General features: G+C 43.4%; 1 protein-coding gene across 4 annotated transcripts in view; it reads left to right on the top strand.

The window, feature by feature from the left end:
* Positions 1-21490, top strand: part of scube3 (signal peptide, CUB domain, EGF-like 3) — a 102614-nt gene that overhangs the window by 42437 nt on the left and 38687 nt on the right. For all 4 annotated transcript variants that reach the window (XM_010891441.5, XM_010891442.5, XM_020051903.3 and 1 more), the window contains exons 4-6: positions 5890-6024; positions 19270-19416; positions 20070-20186. In XM_010891441.5, coding sequence (XP_010889743.3) covers positions 5890-6024; positions 19270-19416; positions 20070-20186 — 399 coding nt within the window. The remainder of the gene's footprint in view (positions 1-5889; positions 6025-19269; positions 19417-20069; positions 20187-21490) is intronic.

A 21490-nucleotide genomic window follows, 5' to 3' on the forward strand; every position in this document is an offset into this window, starting at 1 on the left:
TTCTGTCCTTCAAGTGCAGTCTATTTTTTCCTAGCAGTTACCTTAGCCTAACCATATGGCGCGCTTTCAGCTTTGAGGATTTGAGAAGTGAACCATCTTATATGTATCTACAGGATCAGGAGAGGAAGAGGCATTGATCGGGATTCAATGTCAGCTTCCTACTACAGTTTTAAGCACCTTTTGCCCGCTTCAATACGATTACTGTACTTCCATTGGCCTGTACCTGAAATGGCTGTTCTGTTGGTGCCCAGAGGACCTAAAACCTAATACAAACTTTGCTCTGGCTTGGAAAGCACTTTAACAGCCGGATAGGACAGACGAATCACTGTAATCAGTAAGTGACTCACCTAGATCCACATGATCTGATCCTCCAAATTTCCCCCAGAGGCCAGGCCCTTTCGCCCTTACCCAATGAAAAGCCATTGTAGAACACATCAGGCTGATGATGCTTTGGTACACTCCCTCCTCTCCTGCGCTCCAAACCAGCATGGTTTTCTGTGTCTGCTGGTCTGGCCGGGGGCCGGGTTTGGCTAGGCAAGAGTTTCTAACGAGCCTTTTTCCTGGCCCTCTCCCATTGGCCCGCACCACATGACCCCTGGTAATTGGCCACTCTAACAGTGTTAATGGCCCTGGGCAGCAGGCGGCGGACGACACAGGCCTCTCTGGGACCTTAGCATTTCCCTGGCCTTCGACTACTTCCCAGAATGCCTTGCACACGTACTCCGAAAGGCATCAGGAAGGCAGGAATTTGTGCGGAAGCAATGCGATTGTCACTGATGAGCAGAGGTTACATCATGATGCGCTCATCTAGCCAACGATGTCTCCACATCTCTCCAGTGTAGTGAAAACGGGAAACAATGTAATTCCGTTCGTTGTAAGTTAAATAGCTTACATTTTTGACGTTCTTAGCTGAATACCTACACACAGTTCATTATGGTGTCAGAATAGATATTTAGACCCTTGAAAGTAGCTTATAGAGATTTTTTTTCCTATTCAATCCAACATACATATTCACATAACAATCAAAAGCAGATGCACGATTTCCATTATTCCCTGTGAAGGTACGAATGTCCTCTCTATGAGCTATGTGTTTTCATTGAGGTCCTCTAGAAACCCAAATTCCTTTTTATCATTGTTACGAGACATTGAAATTGCTCAAGTAGGTCTATGTGGTGCCAAATATCATGAACATCTGTGCAAATACACCCAGATGGATTTATAGCTGGCAAACTGCAAATCACATCTTCACTAACCTTTGGCTTTGGTAGCAAAACACTATAGGGGATCACATTACTGATAGTCAGTCAGTCAACCGGGACCAGGTCAGAGAGAGCACAGGACGGATGTGGATAAGTAGAACCAACTCTGCAAACGAAAAGAAGTCGTTCGAGGTCTATGTCGTGGTCCGCTGGACGTCCTCACTACGCCTGGTCGCTCTGTTCTGTGAATGGAAGAAGCTCTGCCAAAACATTGCTGCCCCTGCCATCAGCACCACCACAGTGTGACCACTTCCTACAGAGAAACTGTGCTAGACCCAGACTAGAAGCACAGGCTGTGGATGGACGTGTGGCAGGCCGTGGTGTCTCTAGAGCAGGACGTGCGGTAATGATTCAGTCCTGTCCTGGGGACTTCATCTCCCCCTCTTTCTGTCTCTCTCCCTCCCTGTCTCTGAATCTCTCTGTATCTTATTCTCTTATGATAATCCAATTCCCATGGCAACAGCCCCTCATACTAAGTGGAGAAGCTTTGTTTTCTCCCCAATCTTGTGTGACAGCTTTGAGTGATTGCTTCATTGAGTCTTTGTGCGTTTAATCTCCACGGATCTTGTTTTAAGGCAGGCTAATCAAATGGCCAGATTTGGCCTGATGTATTATTGAACAGCAGGCCAATGGGAAAGTGCAGTGATCTGAGCGTTTAATATTGATTCACCCCAGTTTGACTTTTTGAAGCAAGCAATGCTAACATCTTTTAAGTGCATTTGTTGCCTTGACAATCTCAGCATATTAGATCATATCAGATTATCCCTCTGAGATTACACTCTGTATGCCCCCACATCATCATGTGGGTCAATCTGTTGGCGCCCAAGAGGCCCAGTGTAAACGCTGTCAGTCTGGTCTCACCCGGGGAAATCCCTACGTAAAGGTTCTTTGGGAGCTGAGCAATAATCCTGCTCTCCTCTGGACCACCTCTTCATTGGAGAGGCAGACGGCTAGAGCCTTCTTGTCAGATGCCTTCCTTTCCCCAGAGTGCATGGATTTTGCTGTTGTTGTGACATGCACAGAGCAGGTTCAGGCAGTCCAGGTCGGGGAGATGGAGAGTGGAGTGATGAGTTGTATGGGAGGAGGGCCATTTGGGTTTAGTGCATTGGCTGGCTCCTGAAGACTGTATCAACACTCTGTCTCCCTCGGGATTGTTCGTTCCCGTCCACCTTGAAATTAACAGCTCCAGCTGAGGCGGCTGGCAGGGCTTGGGGGGCGGAACACGAGCCTGGGATTGGGCTTTATGGATTCAAGCAACCAGCGGACAGCAAGCCTTCTAGCTGTGTACGTCAAGGCCTCTCGTCTACTTGGCAAAAGCCCGTCCACCCAAACACACATCCTGGGGTTTGTTTTTAAAATACTTCCAGACTTGTTTTGCAGGAACAGAGAAATACCATTTGGTATGACCAAAGCTCATTTTTCATTTATGGAATAACCAAGTCAGGCAGTGGAGGTTCAGACTCTTTGTGTATATTTACCAAAAACGGTTACCTGAGCGACAGTGCATCGTTGGAGGCTGGATTTCAATCAAAGCAACATTCGATTTGTTTATATAGTGTTAGTATGACAACAAGCTGCTCCACTGAAGAAAAATGACAATGCAGCCTTAGCTGAAAGTGTGTGTCCAGGCAACACATCACCTTGTTCAACGCCCTGTTGACATGTGCCTGATTACGGCTGAGTGTTTGTTTACACAGGGCCAGTGTCTGTGTGCACTCTCCGTGCTGCTCTCAGAGCGGGCCGAGTCGACTGAAACTTGGCGCCTTGGTCACTGTTCAGTTAAGAGGGTAGAAAGAACGAGCTGTGTCATTAAACTCCAGGAGCGACGGGGAGGAAAGAGGAAATCCCCTAATCCTGTTTAAAAAAGAAAGGATCTTGTTTTAATTTGTGAATAGCTCTCTATTCTCATATCCCCTGCCTCTGTCCTCCCACCTACTGATGCTCAGCAAAGCCAAAGGGATGTTTATCCTTATAATGTGTCGCTCACCTACTGGAGCAGCGCGCTATTTGTGTACTGCCTGCAGCCAAGCCTAGTCCTTATTTGCTGCCTTAGTAGAGAGTGTGTGTTTCCTAAACCCATGTAAATGAAAAGCACAAACAGAGCAAATGGCCGGCCTCTGTCTCACCTCATTTCTCTGGGGCACATGCCCTGGAACAAAAAGACATGTGTCTGTACGTCTGTTTGCATGTATGTCTGAGGAGACACCGCTGTTGGTCAGCACTGAGGAGAAGACGCCGTTTTTCCCCCCTTCAGAACTCTGATGCTGGGTCAGCAATAAATGCCCCGAGAGTCACTAAGCCCTTTAACACATGAGCAAGTCTCCAAAATAAGGGTTGAGGATGGTTGAGGAGTAACTCAACCGCCATGTTTACACGGCTCCGAAGCTGAGCACAAGGCCAAATGTTATATATACAGTCAAGCCTATCTGAGAAACCAGCGGACATGGCCTCAGCAAACACAGCCAATCTCTTAATCTGCCTTCGTTTGAACCTTCCCTCTTTCCCTTCTCCTCGTAGCAGAGTGAGGGATAGAGGGGAAAGATGTCTTATTTTTCCAAACTGAGGCAGCCCTTTTAACTTGATTAAGACATTTTTCCATCCTCTCAAGAGAATTAAAAAAAAATGTTTAAGTCCAAAAAACATGAGCACTCCTGGCCATGCCAGAATCTCTTTCCGTTTAGAAATATTTGCTTTGGACGCTGGCTTTGCCTAGCACACAACATAGGCAATAATCTGAGCTATTTGAACGGGAGAGATCTACTGACAGGCGACGCCTCATTTGGAAAGGATGAAGGGATCAGGAAATGAAACCTTCATTGATGCACTGGAGGTTTGGAAAGAGAAATCTATGGGGCATTTTGAGGCTGACTGCGTATTTGGTGTTTACTGGTGCATGTGTCACAAATGTGTATTTGTGCATGCATTCTTGTGTGTGCGCGCGTGTGTGAGTATGTGTGTGTGTGTATATGTGTGAGGACACTTGAGTTTTTTGTTCATTTGGGAGTGTGTCCTGGGGGTTGGTGCTCAGCTTTACAGTTTATCTGTAAAGGGGCAGCTTCGGGTTTCTTGCAGCTAAGCAGAAAGGTGTTAGCCATGCTACTCTCCCCCTCTCGCCGTGTAAAAACAGACTCTGTCAAGTCAAAGCCAGAACAGACGCCGAGGCTGCAGCTGGATTGTAGGTTTTCTCAAATTGTTCAAACTTCACTGCAACATGTCTCATCTTCAACCTTCATAGACCTACCAGTCTGTTCTCCAACTAACTTTATTTAGCATCTCCTTTCAGTGATCCAAGGACATACACATCAGTTCAATCCATAACTGTATTGGAATGAGAATCCCCCAGATTGGAAACTTAATCCAGAGGCTTTCACAAGTAGACAAAAACATTTGTTTTCGGGTGATGGTTTATAAAAATCCTTGTGTATTCCTCTGATTGTTGATGTGTTGAACAGGAGGATGGATAAGACTCTAGCGATGTTGGTTGTGAGGTGCGAAACACAGGTCTGCGAAAGAGGAGGAGGTCTGGGAGGATCTCTAGAGTCACTGTCACTCATAGGGGCATTGGGCTGGCTGGTAACTTGATTAAAATCTAATGCCATAGACCGGTCTCTCTTGGGCAAAATAGAATATATTATCCACAATATTCAAAAGGGCTGAGCAAGACCTTCGGAAAGGGCATTCAGTATTAAATGGAAGTCTCCAAAGGTCCTTATTCGGATATGGTAAAGTGTTCCTACAGTATGTCATACATTTTAAAGACTTAACCTGGTTGCTCTATGACCCAGTACCCCACGTAGTTACTGAACAGTCATTGACATCTCGTGGGATTAAATGCTATGTGTTAGTTGCTACTCAGTACTCTATGGTCTGTCAGTAGTATGACATAGCCTCAGAAGAAACTCTATCTCTGTACATGCACTCACCTTCCTCCCCTCCCTGCTCCACTCCTTCACCACTCCCCCTCCCGCCCTTCTCCCCTCCTTCTCCCCCTCTCTACCCCCTTCCTCTGCCCTAATTCACCTTCTCCTCCCCTCTCCTTCTCCCCCTCTCTACCCCCTTCCTCTGCCCTCCTCTGCCCCCCTCTGTCCTAATTCACCTCCTCCTCCCCTCTCCTCGTGCTCCTCCCTCTCCTTCTTTTCGCCCTCCTTGCATTCCTTTAAGTGGAGAGGCTGACAGACGCTTGTCATCCGCGGGTACCCAGGTGGATCAGGTTACCTCAGGTTGCCGTAGGATTGTGCTGCTCAGGCACTTCGAGAGCTTAATGCTGCACAGTTGGATGCTTTCCACCTAAGAGCCCTCTGCACGGCCTGCTGCCAGATGACTGTGAACTGAGGCACAGACACCTCCAGACGACCCCCTCTGGCTACTCATCACTTTGTCTCGTGTCTCCGCCCTCACATCGTGACCTTAGCAGCCTGAGCAGCTGAAAATCTCTCTGCCAGTTGTGTTGCACTGATATGATTGTTATTTGGCCCCGTATACGATTCGAAATTTTACTGTCGTTTTATGTTTTTTTTTCTCGTGTTTTTAATGTCGCAGACATTATTTACATATTCAGTTTCCTTTGAGAGAATCAAAATGCAAAAGGAGATCCCTTGATTGTAATGGTTGTTCTTTTTTCCTGTTGCAGACGTGGATGAGTGCTCGGAGGGGAACGGTGGATGCCAGCAGATCTGTGTCAACATGATGGGAAGCTATGAGTGTCGATGCAGAGAAGGGTTTTTCCTGAGTGACAACCAGCACACCTGCATCCAAAGGCCCAAAGGTTAGCACGTTTAACATGAACCCACACACATACCAGGGAAGGAACCGCGCCAGATTTATGGTCCAGGAGAGGACCGGTAGGAGCTCATTAGTCCTGCTATCTGATCTGACGGTGGACTGTAAACTGCTGGGGTCAGGACTTCATTATGCTCCCATTCATGGGAAGTATCATTTACGGTGCAGATGGTGCATTTTCCAAAGCCTTGTTTAAGATTTACTACAAGTGATGGGAAATAGGCTCTTTCTTATATGCTTCCCAATACCCTATATATTTGCTAGCCACATTCAACCCTGCATCCCACTGCTGGTTTTCCTATTAAGCTGAGCAGGGTCTGTTCTGGTTGGTACCTGCATGGGTGACCAGTGAAGGAAACATGGCCCTGTCTGGGGTGCAGTACTAAGGATGGGATGTTAAACGGATCCAATCTGCCTCTCATACCAACATGGCTACCAAATTATGTATTTCCAATTGGCTGATCCGTCCTCTCTGATTGTTCAGATTCAAAGTCAACTTACTTTACCTGTTAACTATTAACATGATAAAGGTAAAGGAAATGGTAAAAGAAGATAGAAATCACTGCTCTGGTAGTGCACCGTTTTGAACCCACTGATACTTTGGCGATATTGCAGGTCTACTAGGATGTCTTCTGTAACCTGATATGATAGGGAATCAAACCGGGTCTCAGCAAAATCAGCCCTAACAGGCCTGCCCTGCAACAAGGTGAGCAGGTAATATTATGAGTGGTTAGAAGGTGCCGGAGCTGTGAACAAAGCTGTGATTTTTTTTTTTAATTCAGCCTGGCAGCTTTCATAAAGCATCAGTGATATGAATAGCTTGAGGGGGGCTGAGAGAAAAGCAAACGATTCAACGTGTAGCCAGGAGTGGGAACAGCACTTGTTTTTGCAGCATTCCTGTGGGATTGGGATGTGTCAGAGAAGAAAAGGTGTTTGGCGCAAATCGGTTCATAGTCATACATGCAGTGTAGAGTGCTTTCCCCATGCTCGATGCTAAAAAAGTAGAGAAAAGGACAAACACAAATGAATCAAAACATAACCTAATTCAAGGGATAGATAGACTAGACATTAAAAGGTATCTTGAATAGCAAATTCTTTGGTTATTTTATATGTTTTGTTTAAAAATGGACAGAGTACTCTAGAGCTGAGAGGGCACATATGAGAGAGCCCTGTGTAGCCGCTACATGTTGGTGGTTGGTGTGCACAGGTTGTGTCCGATGTTTTCTTGTATGTTTACATGGGGAGCCTAAATGGTGAGGAGCAGTGTTGTACATATCTTATTTTGTATTGAACAGTCAGCATGTCACAAGGGCAAGCTTCTTATCTGCAGTGGACAGCATGGCCAGATTTAAACCATGTTATGCCAGTGGAAAATTCTCTCTTAATCATGATCAAAATTATTTTTTGATGTTGCGGATGTGTGCTGGAGGCTGGAGTAAAACAAAACACAATGATTAGGAGCTGTAGGGAAGCTGTCATGGTGTTATCATCCAGAAAGGGACAAAGTGCAAATCATTATATTTCATTTTATTTTTTCACCTCATTTCAACCCCTAAAACAAGGTTTTTTCAATCAGAATCACAAAAACAATTTTTGTCAACAAAAATCATAAATGTTGATATCCCATCATAGTAAATTCTCGCATTCATAGCTCTGTCTATGAATTTCCGAGAATTGTTACATTAGTCCGGCCCCATCTATTAGTTAACTGCTATTATATCCTATTGTATTTGTATTGTATTAGAATCACTTAACCAGAAAAGCCCAGATGTCAGGATCTGAGTAAAACAGTCAGTTCAGGTTCCAGGGAAGGCGAGGTCACAGCTAGGCAAATTATAGTATCTACACTTGCAGCCGCGTAGTTCCACGCTCCACGCTCTTTGTCTAGTTCCAGTGTGTGAGCTGTTCTAAAGTGCTTTGTCTTTTCCCCTCTGCTCTCCCTGAAGTCTTTCTGTCCACATCGTGTTGCCTTCTATATTGTCCGGGACAGCGACAGTGAAGTCACTAGAGGATCTCGTTTCAGTATCATGTAGCCTGCTTTATGAGATCAGTCTGGCCGAGTGAACTGCCAGTGTTTACGTTTCATAAACACACTGTTGTTTGAGTGTAGCAAAAGACTGGGTTGTATGTTTCAAAGGGAAATGACTGCCCCCTGAGCCCAGTTTTCTGTCTGTCTGTCTTTAAGACATCTAACACTGTCTCGTCTGCCCCTTTCTCTCGTCTCTCGTCTGTCTCTCGCTCTCTCTCTCGATAACGTACCATGTTAATGTTCAATTATTCATGTTAATATTGGTTTTATTGCTTCCAGATGAGCTCCATTTGAAAGAGACATTAAAGCTACCATACATCTACAAACTCACTTCACTTAACAGATAATGCCCTGTAATTTTTTCATTATTCTAGAAAAAAAATATTTGGAACAACAGCAAGCATCTGCTTATTATTATTGCTATTATTGCAACAATGTGTGTGCGAAGAAAAAAGGGAAATGAAGGGGGAAGCCAGTTCGCCGGACGATAACCCTGACTCATCCACAACATTACCATTCAGCGCTTATTGAAAAATGATGTCTAAGTGACAAAGGCTATGCTCAAAGTCACAGAGAGAAAATATGTCATTCCATTTGAATTATTCTCCAGTGTCTTTGCCTGGAGTCTGGAGATCCTCAATACTCTAAAAAAGTACTTCTACTTAAATGTGGTAAGCCTGGGCTGCAGTTAGCTCATAAGGTTTAACACACTCATTAGAAAGACGCCAGCTTGTAATTCCTCCGATAGATCAGGTGTTTCCTGAGTGAGTTAGAGGAGGTGGAAATCTGATGAGGGACATTACTGATGGTACTGAGCTGGGGCTAGGCTGGGGTTGGGCAGGGCTAGGCTGGGACTGGGCTGGGGTTGGGCAGTGCTAGGGTTAGGCTGGGACTGGGCTGGGGTTGGGCTGGGTTTGCGAAGGCATAGGGCTAGGCTGGAACTGGGCTGGGCTTGGGCTGTGCTGACACTACCAGGCTATTCCCCTGCTGGCTGAGGCAGCCTTCTTAATAGTGAGCTTGGCCAATTAGGCAGCAGGGGGCTTCCAGCCTGCACAGCTAATGACAAGGTGTCTGCTGCTGGGCTGTGTCTTATTAGACCTGCTGCCTGCCTCCCTAAAAAAGGAAAGAACAAACCTCCCTTCAAATGGAGAATTCCCATCATTTCCGTGGGCAGAATGTAACAGTTCATTTAGTCGTCGCCCCCCCCCAAAAAAAAAAAAAAGGTTGCAGACAAGACATAAAGCCTTTGAAAGACCAGCCAAGGTTACTGAGTGGTTGATAGGAATGCCATTCAGGTCAGCAAGGTTTCCACCTCTTTGCATTTGATTTCTTTTTTTCTTTTTTTGGTGTGTTGGGGGCATAACAGGGTCCCTGCCAGCCATAGGCAGTGTGTGCGTGAGATTGAGCTGGGCTGACTGGAATGTCTCCCTTAGGAAGTCCATACTACTCAGTCAACTCAGAAATCTATACTTCTAGTACATTTTTAAATATCCGTTGTGGCAGTACCTGTGGTGTACACTGATGGGCTGTTACGTAAGTTTATATATTCCCTTTCAGAATAGACTTGTTCAACTGGCAAACCGCAGAGTTTTCTACATTCATTCTGGAGAAAAAGATATTTTCTCGAAAATATTTTCTCTGTAGTTATTGTTAATTAAACAAGTAGTATACCGTACACTGTCTAGACACCTTCAGCAGTGGTTCCACAGCCACCTACATAGGTAACCATAATGTCCCACACCAGTTATTCTATGGGGACTCACTAGTGACAAGAATAGAGACCAATGTTTAACACACAATCAGACTAAATGACAGTCGCTTCATGGCATGACACCATGGCAAGGCAAGACACAGTGCCAGGTGGTTTAGTGTGACTGTAAAAATAGGATTGTCATGACAGTCACACTTGCTCACTAGACTCGAAACATCCATTTACTAGACTCAACGCAGCCGTTTTACTGAGCTCATATATAGATGGCCTTGGGCTGTGCGGCGTACCATACATAAATCCATGTATACTGTGTGTAGTGACTGACCGGTGTCCTTCAAACACACTGAAAAAGAAATGCCACCCATTTATGTAAAAGATGTCGTAAGAAAAAAGTGCAGAATTAGCCTTTTTTTTTTATTAAGGCATAAACGTTTTTTCTCAATATCTGTCTTTTTACAGTTTATGTTTTTAATATTGGGATCAACATTTGGAAAATAACAGGATAAAAAAAAATTATACCCAGTAGCTTCTTAATGTTTTTTAATGTGAAAAGTGCCTTTTTTACAGCAATATATTTATAAAGATATACCTGTTGTAGCAACTTTCCCCAGTTACATGGTTCTAAATACATGCAGACCAAGATGGATGATCCAACTCCAACAACACCAGGAAACATGCCATACAAAAATAAATATTTCTATTTTCATACATAAAGGATCAAAGTATGAATGGAACAAAAGACAATTCTTGTGTATTCTTGTTATAGATATTCTCTAATTATTTTAAAGGACAAATAATTAATGTTGGTTTATCTTTGAAATATCAGCAGCCTCCTTACATTATTCTGAAGTACAGAAAATAACTTAAAAATGTTATATTTTGAACAAATGATTCTAAAATAAAATAAATGTACAGTGCATGGTTACTATGTATTGATGGAGCTGAGAATAATACTAAAATACACTGAACATTTACTGCTAAATTCATTTCCAATAAGTTCTCATCTGACAATGGGGTTGACTAATGAATTCCTAATAATCTCTTCCCTTTACTTCAGAACATGACTATACTTGCCATTCCTGGAAATGTTTACTTTGTCATTGAAAGCCACTTCCTGTGTTTGGAGCTTTCATTAGCTTCCCAGTGGGGATGCTGCCACTTGTGCAATGAGTCTCATCTATCACACATACACACTCATATACGTCCACTTACACACATACGGTACACACAGGCGCATGCGCATGCGCACAAACACCCACAACCACCTACAACGCGTGAGTGCAGACACGCACAGGATTACGTTTACACACAATCATTTTTGGATTTACTTTAGCTATTTTGAGACACTTTCTATTATAGCATATACATGCAGAATTAATTTTGATCATTTTAGCAGTCTACGGGAATGTTTCAATAAATGGGATCCAATCAATTTCCCATGGTGCCAACACATAATACTCAGTTTGTTCTTTTTCACTTAGGATAGCTATATTCTGTCAGTATGAGAGAAGATAAGATAAGTGCCTGTGATCCCTGACTTTGAACTAAGTAGTAACTAATTATCCCTAATGTATATAATACATAACTCATTAATCTGTTTGTAGTTACTAATGGCTGATGCACTGTTACTGTTGTGCTAGTTTTCTTTAATGTCTGGTTCATACATTCTTTATATTCTTAAAGGCAAGGGTGTTGGTTTGGTTTGAACATGGTGGAGACACTATTCTAATCATCATATTTGCTATGTATCAGATCAGAGTTGTACTAGAGAACGCTGAACGTCTTGAGTTAGTCAGCTGCAAAAGACTTGTGGTCAATCTGGTCAAATCTGAGAAAGAAGTAGTCTCTACACATCAGACTAATCACTGTAAATGTTTTGCATGATTGCCATGGCTCTCTTCAAACATAATCCAGTTGTGACTGTCTCCAGGGTTTTTAGAAATAACAAATATACATTGATATATGCTTTGGCTCCATACCAGATGTGACAATGCTGGAATAAACTGAATAGATCAACTGATGTCAACTGAAAGATCATTAACATTAGGAGGAGAATTCAATGAGCAACATGTTTTAATTGGTGAGCAACAGCATTCTATGTATACAGGTGCATGGTTCAATCCCGCCTAGAAAATCACAGAAATATATTCCCTTTGTTGGTTAGAATAAAACATTTACAGGACCTTAACTTAAACAATTTCTTCACAAGCTTACATTAGCTTACTTACGGCTGTTAAAACTTTGTAACACTTCACATTTATAATTAATTTGTTGTTGATTACATTATAATTACTTTATAAATAACTTTGATTGATTGATTGATTGAATGCCTCTGGACTGCTGCTTTAAACAAATGGCACTTCAGTTCATTCGTCTGTTAAATTATAAATAGTTGAATGCAGTGGTAAAGTATATAGCTGCTTTATTTCTAAAGGATTCCTATATTTTCTGTGAGAATCATTATAAACTGTGTGTAGACTAGCAAGCTCTTTCTATGCTTTGGCATAGAAAGAGCTTGTGTTTATGACAACCCTTCTCGTTTGTGTGCCATGTTGCTGTCGTCTAAAACACATTAGTGTAAGCAATTAGCTAAGGTCAAGCTAGCTACTGTCTGAAAATATTATCACAGATGTGAGTTAGGCAGCTATGACTTTTGGATGAAAATAGTATTGTCCTTTTTTCATCATTGTTAGTTGCCATTGCTAACATTAGCTGTAGTACTCCTCTTGCCGTACACCAGGACAATTCTGATTAAATATCTAGACATTGTTTTGAAACAGCATTTCTTGGACTATGGACCACATAAAACAAGGACACCACTGGATTAAAATTCCACTTTAAGTTTTCCACCATGGTTGGGTGTAGTGTGAAAAGAGAATACTTTTTCTTCCTGCCTGGAGCCACTTCTGTCGAGAACTTGTATCGTTTCTTGGAGCTACAAGTTCAGGAGCTGGATCTCAGCGTGCCTGCCTGCCTGCCTGGGTCTACGCTGGCCTCAGAGCTGTTTTTACAAGTGCAGGAGTGGCTGCTCCATTGCTCTGCAGCCCAACCGTATAACTAGGCTTTTTTCCTATTCCAGGGAAGTGGAGCGAGGGGGACGTCCCGCAATCCCAAGGCTACCTATTAAGTCTCCCCATTAGTCCGGCATCAAATACTGGATCTCTAGGAGACTTTTGGGACACTCCCCCATCTCCATTCTCTATCTTCATTTCTCTCTCTCCCCTTGTTCTCTTGCTCTCTCGTGCTCTTTACCGGCAATCCATTTCCTCATCTTTTCTCCTTTTTCCTTCTTTCTCTCTCACTTTCCCTGCCGTCTCCTTAATCCCACATTCCTTCTGTCTCCTTCCATCTCTTCCTCTGCTTCTCTTTCTCTCCCTGCTCCTTCCCCCTGTCACATTCTCCTCTCGCTAGCTCTACTTCTCCCTCTCCATCACCCTCTGTCACTCCGTCTCACTCCCTCTCTCCCCCTCTCATTCTCATCTCTCAATTACCTTCAGTTGCTATACCCTCTTTGTCTAGACGGGGCTTTCATAGGCCCCATGGTTCCCCACGCTTGAACAAATATATACATCACTGGCTCGGTCTCTGGGAAATGTTGGCTTCACTACTGCTGAATCCTCCATACTTCTTTTGTGGCGGACTTCCCTTTTCGTAATGCGGGTTTGTTGAAGGCCATCTCTGAGCTTGCCGGGCCAGCATGCTGTAGCGGACTGCTTTAGTGCCAGTGGGATTTTTCCACTAACACTTTTTCTGTCATTGCTGTAACCCAGAGGGCCAGCCCGAATCCTCACTCCCTCTTCAGTCAGAAACATTGACAGCTGCTTTAATATGGCACTGAAATATCAACTCTTTTGATTGAAGCGAAAGCGTAGTTCTTTGTGCGGGCGTTCATGTAAGCCTTTGGTGTGGTGGATCTATGTTGTTCAGTGTCCCGCTGTGTTGGGGGGGGGGGGGGGGGGGGGGGTAATGAATTGCTTGGTCCACTGGGAGAGGGAGAGCAGAGGTGACCTTGACGTGATGAGAGGAGGTGGGATGGGGTGGAGTGATGACAGGAGGAGAGATGGGGAGAGGGTCACATCCCAGAGCAGGTGCTGGAAAACAGACACACATAGATGGATGCAGTCACAAACACACATGGGTACACATGGCAGTACATCACTCACACACACACACACACACACAGTACCAGTGTATCATAACTATTGTGTTCACACACATACGTACACAAAAACGTATACACCCTCAGGTAAAGAGACTATGACAAAATCCTTCAAAAACATGTTTCCTTTATCAAAGGTATTTAAAGTACCCACTGTAGATTCCCCTTGGATAGGATCATTAGGAAACTCTGCAAATACTTTTCTGGAAAGAATGCCATAGCGTCTAAATAATAGTTTTTGGATTTGGTAGACAGATGACTGTCGTCCCCAACAACAGACATGAACATGTATTCAGTGGTGAAACATCCCATATATTCCACATTACAGTTTTTTTACAATGGCTAACAAGCATTTTTCAATACTGCAGATGAATGTGCGGAACTCTAAATACAGTTATCAAAACAACATGCGACTTGGCAATGCACATCTTACGTGTCTCAAAAGCAATTATATCTACCAAATGAAAGCTAACAGTCTCTCACGACATGCACGCTTTGTCCTTCATTTTATGATGACCTTCAAAACTCAATAAATGGCTACCACTTGAGAATGTGTCTCTTTGTCTTTAATATCATCTTTTTTTATTAACCAACAGTCATTTTTACAAAAGAAGAGTGGCAAACCTGTACTGTGTAGAATTTTCTGCAAGATATGTAAAGAAATAAAGCAGAAAGGCCGCAATATGCTTCAATACAACTTACTTACAATACAACTTACAAACTACTGTATTTTGCTTTTTGCACAAAAATAAATAATTCCATTCCTGTTAAACAAGGAAAACGTGTATACACATAATGAATATGCAAATCATATTGTCTAAATGAAACAGATATTTAACAATGCTGGTCAACCCTGTCTGTTGCATCTCACCACAGCACACCGCTTGGCCTGAAAAGGTCTTCAGTTACATAATGTAGAATGAAAATCAGCTGTGAATAATTAGAGAATAATTATTTTATTGCCAAATTTCTGTTTTGCTTTTACTCTAGATGTAAAAAATGTCATTCTATTTCAATTTTGAGTAGCTTTTGAACTTAAGTTTAACAATTTTGATCTAAACATTTGCAAAATGGTCTGTTGATACATAGAGTTTTGTTGGTAAATGTGGTTTTGTGAGACAAGTATTGTCATAAAATGCATTTTGTGTCAAAGCAATTAAAAATGTTCCGCCGGTTGCCACATAGAGTGTCGTTGTGAACTGTGTTTAGAGTTTTGCACATGTATCCACAGCATTGACCAATGCTTGTTAGCAATTGTAAAAAACTGTAAACTCCCACTTTCCCCAGCTGTGATGGGTTTCCTAGTATGTGAATGTTGTTTCTGCAACAAGACTTTGGGAGGACCCAACAGCTGGCAAAAGGGCCCAAACAGTAGCCCTTTGCTCTGAGGGCAGACTCTGCCACCTCTCTGATGGCTTGCTGTCAGGACGTAGATCCCCTGGTCTCCTTGTAGGACCACAGGCCCATCTGCACCCCGTCCCAGTCCTGGCTTCCTCCTCAGCTCTGCCTTTTCCACGCACTGACATTTTTATTCTCCTGTTAAAAGTTTAATGGCCTATTATCTAGGGGAAAGGAATGCTGGTTTAATTGCCTGGTGGCTCCATGTTTCGGTCCTTGTCCCCTAGCAACCGGTGGCACTCTTCTCCGTATGGGTCTTCCCTCTCCCCTCCAGAGTTTTCTGTCCTGTGTGACCAGGTTTTGATGGAGTTTGGGCTCTTATGTACCACAAGCCTTCCTTTCACCATCCAAAACACCTATGCCAATAAAACCCCAGCATGTCCTACCACTTTACAATCTATTATGTGGGACTCTCCAAAGCCAAGCGCTACATTTTCACTGAGCAGGCTCTTATGTTGTTGGGGAGCTCAGGTGAAGAGGCTCCCATGATAGGGCTTTGTTCCAGAAGTCTAACTGGCTTCGCCTCAGTGAGAATTCGGGACTATATAATGTGTTTTCTTCTGATTGGCTGAGTGCCACTTCCCATGTTCAACATGCTGCCTTAGTTACCAGGTTGGGGCATTGCAGGTTTACCTGTTAGGTACAGTGCCTAGAAAATCATTCTGCATCCTTCATAATGCCATACGAGTACCAGGGTGTGATTGATTCCAATTCGGTTTATCAAATTTTTGTATAATAAAGGTGGTAATAACAATTTAAATGTCAATGTCAGACTTCTGAAAGCGTCACAGGTTATTGTAGCATAACTCACATGCTTTAAGCTCTGGATAAACCTAGAAATGATACGCTTCAATCTTACCTTGTTGTCACATAAGGATTCATAGAGATCTCATCCTTAGGTATTGCCCATCACAGTGGCCTTAAGTGCCATTCAGGGAACTGCCATTCAGACAGATTTAAAGCTGTGTTCTGTGTTATACATCGATATGACAACCAGGAATGATTGGACAGAATCAAATTTCTAATCACTACAGAATTGAAGTGTCCATTAGGCCTTGTTTTGCTCCTGTTAACATGTTCCCCTGCACTTTAAAGACCTTAGCCTTGACACTGAATACAATTGTGTGTGGACTTGGAGCTCGGAGGGAGAGAGAGGTTAAAGATAGCATTACTTTAGCTTTGGCCTCCTGTGGTTCACTGCAGGACAGTAGTCCCTGGGTTACTGGCCTGTGCAGAGTGTCTGTTATATGGGTCATGACCTATCTTGTTTGGAGCCTACTGTGATGTCGATTCTGGCGGGGGAGTGGGCGGGGGTCTACCTCCCTGATGCTGGTATTTGCTCTAATTGCCATACTTTTCCAGTGCAGTCAATGTATTTTGATGATTGTTGTTTGTGTTCAATAGTGAACCAATGTCCAGTCTTTCAACCGGTAGCAACTTGGAAGACTCTTTTCTGGCTCAACGGCTTTAATCCATATTGCTTACACAGTACAGTGCACAAAGATATATTTGATTGGTTTCCACATATAGACTTGTGTTTTATTGGTCACAGGCTTGTTTTAGAGGACTGGCAGTGTTTGCAATCCATACATACATTTTTGTCACTTTTCCCAGCTCTTAGACCCATTGTCCTCTCGCATCCCTGTTGTTTGTATGTATTGCATTTCTCAACAACAGACCCAACGGAAATGATAATAGCTGTAGTAGTAATGATTAAAACTGTAGTCATTTGGCAGCCAATTGGAGGAAAACCGCAGCGGTTGGTTCCGTAGCTTGGCCAGGGGGAGAAGGGCCATTGTGTCAGCACTTAGGCTTTTATAGCCCCACTGAGAGAGCAGGGCCCAGGTTCTGGCCCTGTCCCGACCTGCCATTGATGGATGGATCTGCGGTATTATGAGAGAGGGATCTCATAGAGCTCTCAAATAGGTGGGGAGAGAACGTGTTGTGACCCTGGTAAGTGATCTTGGGTCTCTCAGGGCCTGCCAAGTGGGAAACTTTATCCCTCTCTGTGTTCACAGACCTCTTTCCCCCTCAGACGGACACGGAGCAGTGGGAAAGGACAGTTGAATTCCAAGTCCTGCTTAAGTTTCCCTCCACCCTGACCTCCTGAGGTTAGCTGCAACTTAAAGAGGGTGTGTTGTTTTATGGTCAGTGGACTTCCATCATCGACCCTGTACTTACTGTGTCTCTACCGCTGTTGTGGTCAAACAGGGTTTTTGTTCTGAGCCCATCCTCTGTCCTCTGGCTGTTTTTGCAGTCAGTGTCTTGATTGCTCAGCCTCTCCCATCATTCTGCCTTCTCCATCACCCCTTTTTATGGATCAGGAAATCCCGAGCAGGGAAGCCTGACAGAAGGCCCGAAGTCTCACATCCTAACACTTCTTAACTAACACTTCTTAGGTGACGGACAGCGCTAATGCAAGAGATTAACATCACCCAGAATTCGTGCTTCCTTAGTGAGACAAAACGTGGAGGGAGGAATATACTGTATGCTGTAGAAGTCTCTCTGACATCAGCCCTAACTACGTGGAACTTAATAAAAGGGCCAGTTCAGTTTGTTGGCAGAATACGTGGAAAACAAGAGGGTGTCATTAAAGGAAGGCTATGAAAGAAGGCGTTAAAGTACATAAATAAGTCATTAAGGATGGAACTAGGCTCAACCCTGTCTCTTTGCCATGGGTTGTCGGCACATGTAAACTTATTAATAACACTTTCCCATCATCTCATTCCTACACAGGAAAGGCACATGAAAACAGTATGATAATTATCCATGTAATATAATTATTGTAATTATACCGATCATAATAAATGCAATCTAGTAGATACCTTTTTCTGTATGGTTTTGCCTGTAAGACTTTTGGCTCTTGTGCTATGAGATGTATTTACAGCCATATACCCGTGCTAAAGAAAAATGAATTCAAATATGAATGTTGGAATTTACGGTATACATCAGGACATTCGACCAAAACCCAATGGATACATCCCAATGGAGACATATTCTCGCCTGTGTTGAAACCCAAATATGCTATTGCCTACAGGCCATGGCACAAAGTAGTGCACTAAAGAGGGAGTAAGGTGCCATTTGGAAGTCCTCCTCAGTGTCTGCTCACCACATACTGTAGAGTGCTTGGTTGTTAATGAAACAATAGGTTTGAGGCTTGTCACTGCATCCGTAATGGAGGCGTTGTCCCACATCGCATGGAGTCAACTCTGCCTGCCTGGGATCCCTGAAGATGTTATCCATAATACATAGACAAAAAAATAACAGATGTGCCCCAGGCTCATGTTATCATTTATAACAGAACGGAGACCTAGAATAGAGTCACAGAATGTGTTAAATAAATGACTTTCATACATTTATACATAAGATCAAAATTAAATATCTAAATGGCACTTTGATTGCAGTTTTGAACAGTTAACACACTCAGATACGCTATTGCAAAAAGGCTTTATATAATGGGGGCCAACAAAAGCATCCCTTTGCTGTGTTTGGACTCACAACGTATCCATGCATCCACAGGAACGTGACCCATTTGAACTTAACCAAAGCATTGTGGTTAGAATGTGGTTAACCTCCGAAAATAGATGTGTTATTTAGGCCTGTGCTCTCCAACCGAGTCTTGCCTCAGAGCTTGAAGAATTTGGCTGAGTGTGAAAATATCTCCTTAATGTGCCTCTTAGTCACATCTCGTTTCTGTTGGGGATTACCTCAGTTAAGCTTGCAGGATGGCAGGATAAACTCCTGGTGGGGGTTCGATCCTTTCTTCAGGCCGGATCATTTTTATAGCCTGACAAAATGCAGTGTGCTAACCGGGTACCACACACCCTAGAGATTTTAATGGTATCTACCGTATTCGATTTGGTTTTCAGCGGGTGGCTTAGGGAAGGGTAGCACTGCATATTCACCTTCGACTCTGTCTTTCTCTTCCCGGCAGCGCGGTCAGAGGGCACCAAGGAGGGCCCCACCTGCATGGACAAGAACCATGGCTGTGCTCACATCTGCCGGGAGACACCAAAGGGAGGCATCGCTTGTGAGTGCAGACCTGGCTTCCAGCTCACCAGGAACATGAGGGACTGCAAGTGTAAGTGTGATCACAGTCTCACGGTATCAGAAGCACATTTTCCAAAGTCTCCAAAAATGCTGCCAGTTCATCCCATTTATATTGTCTAATAATAAAAACAACCAGAGTGGTTCAGAGGGCGAGCAGCGGGTTTCTGAGCCCTTATGACGGACAGCACACACTTCCTGTTGCCTTGGATCATCCTGCCAGGTCTGGGCCGGGCCGGGGGGGATTTGCCTGGATGTTTGAATGAGGATTGGAGAAGTGTTATTCTAATCAGGGAAAGGGCACAAGGCGTGGGGGTGGTGGGGGTGGAGGCAGGATGGCGGTGGAAGCCATGGCTCTCATGCTTTGTCCGTCTGTCATCACAGGTGTATTTAGAGTGCGATACGCTCGACACACCACAAACCCACAAGCACACACTCGCACACACCCAAACAAACTGACACCCAGACGCAGGTTTTTAACCTTGCAAACGTTCCCATAGTCACTCCGAAGAAACAGTATTCTTATTTCAGTGTGGGACTAGAGTCCTGTTCCATTCAGCAAGGGATGGTTCAGTCGTGAATGGAAGGAGAATATAAACAATGGACTCACACTGACAATGTCACAGCCCACCTACAGCGCACGTGACTGTACAGCATATTCACACCGCTCTGTGCGCTCTTCTACAGTGACCTGTAACTATGGCAACGGGGGTTGCCAGCACATCTGTGAGGAGACGGACCAAGGCCCCAGATGTTCATGTCACATGAAGTTTGCCCTGCACGCCGACGGAAAGACATGTGTAGGTGAGTCTGCACACATTTTGACAGGGTTATGGAGAATAACCTAGCAAAAGATGTATCGTTCATCTCCACCAGCGTATTTACACGTATTACCTACTACTCCAGAGGAAATGTTGAGATTGAACTTTGTACAACTCCTTTCCCCTTCACAAGTAGATTCACAAGTAACTGTGTTATGTCTTGACTGCTGCTGCTTTTCTCACATACAAAGACACATTTTCTGCTGGTGCTGCTCAAGTGGACAGCTTTTCCCTGTATGTCTATCTCTCTCGCTTCATGGATGCATTTGCTTTGCTCTGTTCTCTCTCTTTCTGCTTTCCTGAACGGTGTGATTCTCCAGCTTCTGCTTACTACCCTACACAGGCACACACAGCTCCTCTAATCTCTGAGGCCTTGGGTCAACCCCGCAACAATGTAGCTGTGAAAACAGGCCTATTCAAACCCAGCCTTAAGCCAATTTAATATTTTTTAATATTATGTGCTTTGGTTAATATGCACTAAATAGAGGTTGTGTAGATTGACCCATGGAAGAAGAGCCAGTTCCTAAGGGCCTGTTCCAGACTTTTTTACACACACTTAAATGTAACTTTATTACATTATTTTTATGCACTTTCATCTCTGTGTATTCTGGCCTTGATCTTAAGGATCAAGTAACATACGTTTAAGAGAACTGTTCGTTTGGGGTTGAAGAAATGTAATTGTGAAGGTATGCTTTAAAATATGCCATATTCTGACCTCAACTTAATCCTTTCATAATTCCACCAGATTTATACCAGAGGAATTAATGAATATATTTTTATTCCCCAAAACACCATTCTCTGTACACAGTAATTGACACATTTAAAAGAACTGGTGATGAGAGGTGGATAAATGAGTAATCTGTTAAGATTAGGGGATTCGAAATATACATTTGTCCTACATTTGTTAATCTGAAGCATATCAACAGATACATTTCAAATAGTGACATAGATGACATTGTGTGCAATTGGGCATACATTTAAATCACCTTTGGGCACTATCCAGTGTTTTCATTATATACCCCAACTTTCTTTGTATCCATATTTATTTTGTGCAAATTGGTGCTGAAAAGTCGACTGGCTGTATTTAGGTGGCTTCTTTCATTAATCAGTCATTTTAAAACTGTTCTCTAGAATTATTCTTGTGTTTTGACAAAATTGTAATTCAGTGTACACAAAATTAAAGGGATGACTTCAGATAAAAAACTAAAACATTATTGAATAAAAAATCGTTTTTCAGTGGTTTAGTTGCATTTATTCAGTGCGCGGAATGTAGTCACACCTGTAGAA

Source organism: Esox lucius, chromosome 12 (assembly GCF_011004845.1).
Source record: "Esox lucius isolate fEsoLuc1 chromosome 12, fEsoLuc1.pri, whole genome shotgun sequence".
Taxonomy (NCBI): domain Eukaryota; kingdom Metazoa; phylum Chordata; class Actinopteri; order Esociformes; family Esocidae; genus Esox; species Esox lucius.